A 12371-nucleotide genomic window follows, 5' to 3' on the forward strand; every position below is an offset into this window, starting at 1 on the left:
ACTAATATGCAAATGTACTGGACAGTGGGATGATTGATCACTATGACATGCACTGACAACCAGGGGGCAGACACTCAATACAGGTGCTGCCCTCTGGTGGTCATTGTGCTCCCACAGGGGGAGCGCTTCTCAGCCAGAAGTTGGGCTCATGACTGGTGAGTGCCTCTCCCTCCTCCCCCTCCTCCGCAGCAGTAGGACATCCCCTGAGGGCTCCCAGACTGCTGCAGAGGAGGGAGAGGCACTCACCAGTCATGAGCCCAGAGGGCACAGGTCTGGATGAGGGACACCCCCTCTGGTGAATTTCATCTATTGAAAGAAAAAAAATTAAAATGCCTACCATGGCTAGACATCTGCCTGCCTTCTATTCTCATCAACACTTCCCTCTACAAATTCAGGAGGAAAGGGAATTTTTGTACTTTTTGATGGGGCATTTCTTGCAAATTGAATTTTGGTTAATATGTGTTAAAAATCTTGAAATGTTAAAAGCCTGTAATACATTATAAATAACCACACTTGAATCAGCAGGACAAAAAATAGGGTAAATAAACAAGGGTTTTAAATTGTTTTATATGGGCTGCTTCATCTTCTATATCTCTAAAATTTAAAGAGAAGGCCAAAATGACAACTACAATTTCAGTTTGTGGGGAGAAAAAAAAGGATAAATCAGATATTTTTAGTAATGGAGCTCTAAATATTTATGAGTAAACATTCATAAATATTCATAAGAAGTGATCAGGAAAAGCACTGCCCTGGGAAATTAAGAAATTTGAACCTTTAAAATCTTCACATATAATAATAGGATATATATTACCTGATCTAATATTTACTAAGTATACATATAATAAAGATGTAAACAAAATTGAAAATCTTTACTACTTAATGGTAGTTAAAATAATGCTGGTTCCTAAGAACACACAAGTTATTTATTATTAGCAAAAATCAAGTAACCTATTTGTTCTTACAGTATGTTTCACAAATAGGGTATGCTATTAAAATAGTTATGCAAATACCACCTATACAATAACTAATGCAACAGAAAATTATTAAATAATTTTATATTCACTTCAACTAAATAAGATTAATGCTAATAGTTCCACAGCAACTATATTTTGTATGACTTAGCATTCAAACTGTTCTTGCCAATATTTAAGGAATTATAGGTAATTTATTTGAGCATTTTAAATAAAAATCTGCACTTTAAAATATACTTGACTAGAGACAGTTCTTAAATACCCCTATTACCTGGTTACAATAATAATTATAAATTTTATTACTAAAACAGAAAAACAAAAAGCAAAAAATGCTATTAACTTTTTGTTCCTGTTCAAATCATTTAATCACTTGACGTCTTATTACCTTTTATTCTCTGTATGAAGAACATAGTTTTCATGATAAAGGAATTCATATTTGTAGAAAAAAATTGTATGATGTTTTGTTATAATTCAAAATCGCTTCCAAAATCCAAAAATAATGCACTTATATCTAAAGGCATATAAATTAGATACTTATTATAATAATAACATTTTTTTCTCACCTGAAGTCATTTAATTTCTGGTTCTGTTTTGATCTTCTTATAGCATTATTTCGATGCCCCCAAACTACATTCATGGGCTCTTTAAAACTGTCCAAGAAATGTAGCAGAGATGGAAAAATTGGCTTACTTTTAGAATGAATAATTTAAAATATGCCTACAAAGCAGTTTGTGAAGCCTAAAATGATATGGTCTTTCCACTTTTAATTTTAACATAAAAGTGGCAGGTAAGAGATAAACTGTAATATGAACATTTACAGTTCCTCAGTTAACTTATCAACCCCAAGAATCTGTTGTGCTTATTCAAATACACTGGCTTTGTTTTTTCAAGTTGCACGGTAATTGGAAGGCAAGCCAGGTACTGGGAGATTTAGCTGCCTGGTGAAAAGTCAGGTCCTCAGGGGCAGGTAGGACCCCTAAGTGGGCCCCTCCCAGATACTGGTGTTGTGAGTGGTGGATGTCACAGCAACATGGACATTTGACAGAACCTGGGCTGTGCAGTCAGAACCTGGTTCTGCCTCACAATGGCTTTGTTATTCTGGCATTCCACTTCACCCCTCGAACCCTCTTCCTAATAAAACAGGAGATGATGCCTTCCTCACAGTTGTGTGCATAGTGTTACCATAAGTATGTGGTATTGCAGGCACAGTAGATAGGAATGAATGCTGTTTAAATGTTGAAGAACCTGTTAGAGCAAAGTGGTTGAGAACAAGGTCTCTGGAGTGAGGCCAGAGGCTACTTCCCTGTTCTACCACTTACCACATTTATGACTGATAAAGAGTTACATTTTTCTAAACTTTAGCTTTCTTGGTTAGAAAATGAGGACATTAATGCTTATGTCTAAGGTTGTTAAAACTATTGCAAGATAAATATATAACCGTAATCACTGACATAAAGTGCTCATTAAATTCTATTTACCAATGAAAATGTTAATAGTATATTTACACCTCTCTTTCTGTGCTTTGTATTACAAATATGTATATGCTGGAATTTGTAAAATTACAAATATGTATGTGCTGGAAAATTACATACTGGTAACTAACTGTCCCAGTTTGCCCAGAAGTATCCTGGTTTTAGCACTGAAAAGTCTTGCATCTCGGGGGAAATGTCTGAGTCCTCCACAAACTGGGACCACTGGTTGCCCTACCAGCTTAGCTACAATTCATCAAAAGCAAGCTCTCAGTAGGATCTCTGCATCCCGGACTGTCAGCTAGGTCTGGCATGCCCTTGTCCTCATCTACCGAGGGAGCTCTCTAGGTAAGTGAAGTCTTAATATGATCGAACCTAATAAAGATCAGCTCACAGCAGCAGGGTTTCTATGCAAAACAAGTTCTTTTCTTCCTGATGGTGCATGTGAGCCTCAGATTTGACTTTGAAATATTTCCTGAACTTGCTTCTATCCCTTTTGGCTTTTCAAACTTGTGGCTAAGCAATCCCCAAGAAGAGGGCAGCATCCTCTGCCCTATCTGGGTGCATTTTGGGACGCCTCTTTGGTTGTCTTCAGCCACATGGTCTGTTCTGGGAAGCAGATTCACATCCTGTGTTCCAGGAATACTCCGCAGAGTGAGGACACGTCTCAGTAACACAATGACCTTGTAAAAATGCAACTATAGGACATGCTCTGTAGAGAGCCTCTGTAGAGAGCCTCTGTAGAGAGCCTCCTATACACTTTAGATTGTATTGCTTAGGGATTTTGCTTTGTTTTGATTAGCTAATTATAACTTTTGGCTAGTATTAATATGTAAGAGCTCTAAGTGAATAATTATTTTTTCTTTCTTTCTTTTGGTTAAAATAATTAGGTCATGACTCATTTCCAATATAAACGTTTAATTTTTTTATTATGCTAAAAGTTATCTTGCAAATACTAATAAATTCTTCTAAATCTAGGTACCAAAGCACTGGCCATTTTTGTACTACAGAATCTACATTTGTGTCTCTGGCATCTGAATTAAAAATGAATGGTGGCCAGAAATCTATGAAAAGTCTAAGGACCAAAACATCTTAATTACATTGAATAATATTTTATATTTTATTAAGATATATTTATTGACTAGTATGTATGACATTATGCCAGAGTATGCATTACAGGTTGTAAATTCAAACTAAAATAGTAACTGAATATTAACTCACATTCCCACAATAGAACACTGAGATACATAAAACATACCTTAATAAATTAGGAGTTTTGGATAATGTATTTGGGATTCTATTAAAGAAGAATCTACTATTAGTATAGTGGAAGTAGGTTAAAAGTAAAACACCTGGCTCATATTCTGCTATTCATCATCAGTGTGAATGGGTCAATCTCTTGGGTCTTAATCTCTTTAACCTGAGTTTATCATTCATAATAGGGATGATGCTACTCTCAGGACTTTTAGGGTTACTATGGACAACAAACTGATTCAATCATTAATCTGAAAACATTGAGTAAATGTGTTTTATTACATTATAAAGCATTATATAATTTTAAGTATTATAAGACTTATTTCATTAAGCAAAAACTCATGCTCAGATATTTAACTATCAGGACAAAAATGACACTGAATAGAAAATGATGTGAGTGGCACATGAGAGCGGGATGAGGTGTGCATGTACTTGAAACTCAAGTCCAAAGCCAAAAAAATCAAATGTGATCCAAAGACAGCAAGATAGGATGGTGACAATGTGCCAACACAGCAGCCCAAATGGTTTTCTTCCTCTGTCCTTTGGGAAGATAGAATTGGTGGGCATTAAAACAATATTGATATCCTGAGGAGTAATATTTTGGCAGCTACCTCCTAGATGCACGACTGCAGTGGGAACCAAACATTCAATATGATTAATGCTATCTAGAAGGGAAAATCCAGGGATTTTCTATTCCTTTGTATCAGATATTAACCTGAACAGAAAGTATGAACTAAATCCTTATCTATGAGAGCAGGGCAAACAGAAACATATAAAATAATAATTGTTTTCTAGTTGTCAGTGTGGATAAATATTCTTAACTTTAATAGTTTCTTCTTTGATGTGAATTGCTCCCAATACAAAGTAATACCAAATGTCCTACAAAATCACTGCAGGTAAAAAGACTACTATTAAATAATTTTGCTCATTTCAATAAGTCTTTTTATATAACTTTCTCATATATTATGAAAGAAAGGAACACTTTTAAATGGTTAAAAAGTTACATTAATATTTACCTTTTGTGGAAGAGTTATATTTTTCTTGTTCTTCAATGAATTAAATGCACATAATGATGGAAACAAAAGAAAAAAATCAGCAAATTTATAGTTAGACATGAAAATGTGAATCAACACAATGGTATGAATAATAGAAAGGTATAACATGTAACGTTACATGATAAATTACAATGACAAACATGAGGAAATCTCAAATATGGTTCTCAAATTAACCAAAGAACAAATGAATACAATTTTAGATATTTAAAATATAAACAGAAACTGGAAAATTAATACATTTGGAATTTGAAAAGTATATTTTGTGATATTTTTTCTTGCTGTATAAGAATTAAAAATATTTCAGAATCAATTTTACTGAAACATTTTAATTTTAATCCATTGTGACTTTTTATTGTAAAACTATTTAAAATATATTTAATATTCATAACTAACATCTTTTATTTAAAATATAGCACTTTAGATAATTTGAAATTTAATATAATCAGTGATAAAAAAATTTCCATTTTTTACTAAAAGTAGGCATTTTCTTTTCCATTATAAAAAATATTCTGTAACATTTTCCATATCGAAAATTCATCCTTTTCAAATGAATGATAATAAAACATGTTATGGTGAAATTGTTCTTGGAGACTATATTTCTTAGACATTTCATAAAGCTTTACATCAACCTCCATGTTGGTACACTACTTACTGAGAAATAATAGTCTATCTAGGTATTTCTGAAGAGGAATATCATTAGAGTATGGGTAGCAGATATAATAATAAGACAAATATAAGTGGCACAGCATGTGTTAATTCATGAATAATCTTTAAATACATTTTTTATAAAAGACATCCAATTGAGAACAAAAAATATCATTTAGTTTCAGAAAAGTATCATACAACATTTTTATGCAAACAATATGTTGTTTTCAAGCCTTATTCTATAGAAGGGTGACATTGGCATACAACAATGAAATATAACCAGTCAAGTTTCTTGAAAATCTTTGTTCTCAATTATCACAATACCATTTGAGTTGCCTAAATTTTAAGGCTATTTTTTTTTTCAGCTACTTTATCTCAAAATCTGTACTGTAATAGAGCCTCTTCTTTTCCCCTAACGAAACTTTAACATAAATTCCACATGACATTCCTAAATCAAAAACAACACTGAAATACAGTGTTATAAAAAATTAAGTAAAAATGATTTTTCAAATGATACAGTGGCCTTTAAAATAACACTTATCGCTTTTATAGTATAAAGAGTGAGTAGTAAAACTGAATTACAGAAAAATAAAACAAACAAACCAAAAACCCAAACTAATAATCTCAACATGAATCCTAAACACAACAATATGGACAACAGTATCCAAAAACTGTGTTTTAATAAAATTATTTATAACATTAGCAAGAAGTTGTATCACTATCCAGGAATCTAAACCATTTGGAATATTAGCTCTTACCAATCAACTGCTTATCAGCTCAATTATTTTTTAAAAAATGAAAAATACCCTCTTAAAAATTAAAAAAAAAAAACAAAAAAGACTAGAAGGAAGGAAGCCAACTATAGTAGAGCCTTAATCAATTGCAAATAAACTGCATTAATCTTCAAAGAAATAGAACTAAAGTTTAACAAATAATATCAAAAGAAAAAAAATTAATCTGTAGCCCTAAAAACAACAATGCAGTCAATGTTAAGTAGAATATGCTAAATTCTTTCTAGTCCATGGATCAAGTTAGAAGTGTACTTTTAAAAATATATTTTAGGATACACAAAGACTGTTCAGTTTGAAATAAGTCAGCAATAACATGATGGGCATTTTTATCCAAAGCACATATTAAGCACATATCATAAAATAAACCAAATCTATTTTAATTACAGAAAAACACTGAGATATAAGATGTGTTGTTATATTCTCAATAGGTTGAATTTATATAACCATGAATTTCAGGAAACTCAAGTAAGTGGTTACTATTGTCTTTGTGATGTTAAATAGCAAAATAACGCCACCAATTTCATCCTCAGTCATTCATTTCTTACCACCTCAATTCAATCCTTACAAATTGATGATTTATCTGAAAGACAACTGTGAATATGAATATAATAAATAGTAATGTTGATATTAAATAGAACATGAGCTTTTTTAAACACTCAAACCCAGCATACAATCCAACTGATTTCAAAGATGCAATTCTTATTTTACAGAAATAATATAACTATAACCTCAGTATATGAGAGTTATAAGCAGTAACCTTATTTGATTTGAACCTGAAGTGTTTCAGGAACTGGAGGAAATGCAAAGAATTTTAGGAACACATGACTTTTTAGATTTCAATCTTGAGCAAGATATGACCAGTAATACTACGTTTGCAGCTAAACACCAAAATGCATGATTTGTTTAGTTGTGCAACAGGAAGACATGACTTGATAATTTACATAAACACCAATTTTTAAAAAAATCCATTTCATCTAGGCTATCGCTATTGCTAATTACAGTCTTAATAATACAAATTACAAATTCTCTTCTCAAAATGTTCCCAAGGAAAAAGAAAACTTATTAAACATATGAATGAGAATTCCAGGGAATTGCTATTTTAGAAAAGAAAACATTTCATATTTTCCCAATGAACTAGGTACCTGTATATGAAGTCTGCATAGCAAAGCATTACATATCAATGGGATGTATGATTTTTAAAAACAATACAAACCCAGAGATTACTAGAGCAGCATGCCTCTATGAATAAGCGGGTCCTTCTAAAAATCTACACTAATGTTTCGATAACCAAGTATTCTGCTCACCAATTCCGTCATATCAGTCTTGTAAACAATGCATTTATCTTTTTAGAACTCTTAACATTTTGTGATACATTCAATAGAGCACTTCAATTAGGTGAGGAAACAGGTACCCAACACTCTCAACTCAGAGTGGAATACAAGAAAACATCGCTAACAACCAACACTGTTGAAAAATTATTCAAGATGTTAACCTTTCAGTTGTTTCAAAAAAAATAAAGTTTTATAAAACATGTCTTTTTTTTTTTTAATTGATTATGTCTTGAATGTGAGTCCATTGCATTTATGTTAGAACCCTAAATTAAAAATTATTCCAGGAAACTGCTTAACAATTCCCTGTTAAAATATGTGATAACATATACAGTACTGATAATACATCATCTCGCCTACTGAGAAATGGAATAGCACCTCAGGTCACATGGAGGACACAGTGACTATTTTAACCCAATATTTAAATTATCTTGCCAAGATATTTTAGGGAATTTATTTCCATTATCAAAATACTCCCACCCAATTCCAAGAAAATAAAACACAGTGTGTATATTCTTAAGAAAAAGTTTAAGTAACACAAACTGTTAACAAAACACTGAACTGTGTACTGTAAATCACTTTTTACCAAATTTATACAAAAACACAAGACCTTGCAAATAATTTCAAATAAAACACATTAGTAAAGACTTATATGTGGTTAAGTATTTAATCAAGGACATATTTGAAAAACATGGTCAAATAACTCTTAATACAACATACCATAGTGCACTGAGGTTTTAAAAATATAATTTTCCTTCTTTGTCCTTTGTAAAAAAGATATCTGCAGGGCTCAATCCATTCTTTCAATGGACCAACTAAAATTCATTCATTCACTCACTTAGCAAAAACACAGTCTCCATCATGAACTATTATAACTTGGTACTGGGAATAAAATTCTAAGAAACTTAAATTCTTAGGATTCAGCAAACTACATGTAATCAAAATACTATTTGTTTACTAAAAGACATATCAAGAGGTGGTTCTCAAACCCAAGATTTTTGGACAATGATCTCTCTTTAGTGGATACCTTGTTCTATACTGCCGCTTCTCACTGGCACTTGTGGGAGCTGTCTGCCCCTCCGGCTGCTGAAGGAAGTGTCCGCAGGAGGAGAGTGGGATGGACTTCCTTGTCGGTGTGTCCTGGGAACAAACAACAAAGGGGGGAAATGAAACCATAAAATCCCAAGAGGGCCGGACAAAAACCTTTTCCTTCTTCCTGACACTATTAATACAGTATAAAATCCCTAACAAGGCCTTTGGAAGAAAAATGAAATACTTTTTACTATATGTGTAAAACTATTACCCAAAGGGGCTAAAAGAGGTAGGCCAGTGTCTGTCACACAGTTCTGCATAATAAATTCCCGACCTGGGCAGACTCAGACTCACTTCTTTTCATGAACTTCCCATGAAGCTGTGGCTTTCTGTTAGGTTATCCATTTTCGGTCGTGCCGAGCCAAATATATGTACTCCCAGCCTCTGAATCTTCACAGCATGGGTACATTAGTTAAGAAAGGCTGTTACCTAAATGCTACTATTTAATTCACATTTTTACTGAGAATTATTTATAAGTGATAAAAACAGCTGTAGTTGCAGACTTTATATATATCACCACGTACTTTATTTTTAAATAGGAAAATATTAAAAGATTTAAAAATAAATAACCTTGGATACGTGTTATGAAATTACAAGTAAAAAATGTTAGAAGCAGGCAGATATGTTACCACCGTGCAGGAGTAAGCTGACCTCCACCTGCTGGCATTGAAACATACTTTCTTTTCACTAAACACCTTTAAAACTAAGCTTTTACTAAGCACCTGTAAAATGTTTTTATTTTTATTTTTTATACTTCTTAAAGCAAATAGACATTTGATTCCACATGATATCTTATAAAGAACTCTATATACTTAAAAATTTATATATATATATATGGATATGCCACAAACAGATGATGGAAGGACATAACATAGCCAAATTTAATCGTTAATGATAGCTAATTGGCAGAAACTAGAGAATACCACCAGCACAGTGGAAATAGATGCAAGTAAGAGAGGATGTGGGAGAGGTTCAAGTGTCACAAAGAGCGGAATCAGAGTCATGGTGTCGTAATGAGTGAAAGCGTGGGGTGTTCGGGAAGGTACAACACCACACCAACACCCGGAGGCAGGACATGAATGCTGAGCTGGACACTGAATAGCGACCTGGTCAGAAGCGGAGAAGGTGGCGCCGACCCTCCGGGGCCAAGGTGGTGGGCAGAACACAGGGTTCTGACACTAGAGTGCTCACTCGACCTCGAGCGAGCGGGATGTTTTCCCCTAAGGACTGGCTGATCAGTCGCTCTTGGGGCTGCGTATCCCCTTCTAGAAAGACATGGTGGGAGAACCCTAAAACATTAGGGTCAAAAGAGATCTTCAGTCAGCAGCAGGTTCACATTAACGTTGACACCAACACATCTGTCCGAGGAAAACCGGGTTACACTTACAAGACCATTATTTTTAAAACCCAGAAGGAAACCCATCGTGTGATGTCGGAAATGCAGTTCTATTCAAACTGACAGGTTATTGCAAATATGCACGCCAAGTGGTTTTGGAAGGCCAGACTCCTTCACTGTAATAAAGTTCTTATAAGTTCCACAAGGGCAGAGACTTCAGTCTGCCTGCTCTCTCTCCCTCTCCCCTCAGCTGTATCTCTAGAACCTAGAACTCTAGAACTGAGCAAAAGCTCATAAAGATACCCTATTTAAATGTCAGTATGATTACAATAATGACCACAGGGATATTTTAAGCACTTGCTTTCAAGAAGAAATATACACTGAAGACCTCTGTGTATATTTTTACAATGTGTATGCCCACTTTTACTCTGCAATAGGAAAGTCTATACCAAATAGTAAACAGGAAGACATCTTCTGAGGTTAATTTTAAACAGTCCAACAAATTAAAATGACATAATGAGATGGAGTTAGCTTTATCCCTGAACTGACTAAATGCAAAGGGCAGACATAGGGATATCATGTCCTTTAATATCTAAAAAATATCTGAAGATACAGTTGTCCATAAACTGACAGTTATCTCAATATGAAATTCAAAATTATCATGAAGCCTATTTATGAGTTAAGGATTACTAATTTAAAACTGATGTTTACACCAACAGTAGTCTCTCCTTATCCACAGTTTTGCTTTTCGTGGTTTCAGTTACCCAGTCAACTGTGACCCAAAAATATTAAATGAAAAAATTGCAGAAATAAATAATTGATAGGTTTTAAATTGCATGCCATTCTGAGTAGCACATGAAATCTCGTGCCATGCCTACCCTCTTACCCGGATGTGAATCATCCCTTTGCCCAGTGTATCTACACTGCAGGTGTGTTACCTGTCTGATAGTCACTTAGTAGCCACCTCAATTATCAGATCAGTTATCAGAGAGAAAGAGACACTACATTCACATACCTTTTATTACTGTGTATTGTTTTAGTGTTCTATTGTATTAGTTATCATTGTTAATTCTTACTGTGCCTAATTTGTAAATTAAACTTTATCATAGGTATGTATGGATAGGCAAAAATATAGTGTGCATAGAGTACCGTACTCTCTGCAGTTCCAGGCATCTGCTGGGGGTCTTGGAAAATATCCCCAGTGGATAAGTAGGGACTACTATACAGCATGGGGAAATAGGTTTACAGCTGTTCATATAGAAAATAATACAATAATAACAACACAAGAATAAACTTTCCCACACTCACAACTGTAAACTTATTTTTGCCCTACCCTGTATATATGCTTCTTTAAAACAGGTATGGATTTTTTTCTTTTCTTCATTTGCAGTATGATTTGTACTTATTTTACAGTGATAGAAGCTTGTACTATTTCAGGTTAATCATTTCTCGCCAGATCTATTTTTTTTCCTCTGACATGAACTAGAAGTCTCTTAGTAACAAAACAGTTCCTGACAACAGCCAACCAATAACAAATATGAAAGCACAGACCAAAGGGGAGGCACAGAAAACTTTTCCTGAAAGAAGTGTAGAAGAGAGAGGAGTGTGGCAGGAAGGATGAATCACAGGCAGAGAAACTGAGGCAGAAAAACTGAGGACAGCTGAATGCACTGTGAAGAGAGAAGAGCAAGGTTTTGAATGTGAGAGATAATGGCCACAAGTACAGCTTGTTTTAGTCAAGAGGAAAGGAGACTTAAACAAAAAATTCTGAGGCAGAGGAGTGAAATCTCCAGAGAATCTAGGTGGTGGAGCTTTTATCTTTTCAATGAAATGGTGGGGCTAAGAATGTAAGAATGAGATGAAGGACAACCATAATAGAGAATGGAACAGAAGAGAATGAGAGGTAAGTAGAATGATAGTCACAAATTTTCTTTACTGAGCATCAAAATGAAGCCATCTATACATGCCAGGCACTGGGGCTATGTGTGTTTACATGTATGTATGTTTGATGTATGGTTGTATGGCTGAATGTGATATATATATATATATATATATATATATATATATATATCCCCATATGTATGTTCTTTGCTTGTATATCACAACAGCTCTGAGAAGTGTTATTATCCCTATTTTATGGATGGAAAAACTGAGGACCATAGAGTGACTTGCCAAAAGACAGAGAGAAACTCAGCTAAAGGCAAGATCCACACACATTTATGGAGTCCCCAAATTCTATCTTTTCTGCCTATTGAGGTAGAATACACTTCTATGATGAAAAAAGAAAAAGAAAAGGAAGTTCACACCCCTGGACATTCTGTTAAACTTGTCAGACAATTAGAAATATATGTCCAAGTATTAAATTTTTTAGCAAGATTTCATAGTATTAGCTTCTGAGAGTTGGAAGAAACAAAACATATTGAAAATGGC

At 33.9% G+C, this 12371-nt stretch overlaps 1 protein-coding gene across 49 annotated transcripts in view; it reads right to left on the reverse strand.

The window, feature by feature from the left end:
- Window positions 1–12371, reverse strand: part of RIMS1 (regulating synaptic membrane exocytosis 1) — a 389815-nt gene that overhangs the window by 79171 nt on the left and 298273 nt on the right. For 29 of the 49 annotated variants that reach the window (XM_045572599.1, XM_036413996.2, XM_045572606.1 and 26 more), the window contains one exon: window positions 8541–8653. In XM_045572599.1, the coding sequence (XP_045428555.1) occupies window positions 8541–8653 (113 nt within the window). Of the gene's footprint in view, window positions 1–4710; window positions 4741–8540; window positions 8654–9711; window positions 9895–12371 lie in introns of all 49 variants that reach the window. The other 20 variants (XM_036413979.2, XM_036413976.2, XM_045572594.1 and 17 more) reach the window with 3 other exon arrangements.

This window comes from Pipistrellus kuhlii, unplaced genomic scaffold (genome assembly GCF_014108245.1).
Source record: "Pipistrellus kuhlii isolate mPipKuh1 unplaced genomic scaffold, mPipKuh1.p scaffold_m20_p_5, whole genome shotgun sequence".
NCBI classification, from domain to species: Eukaryota; Metazoa; Chordata; class Mammalia; order Chiroptera; family Vespertilionidae; genus Pipistrellus; species Pipistrellus kuhlii.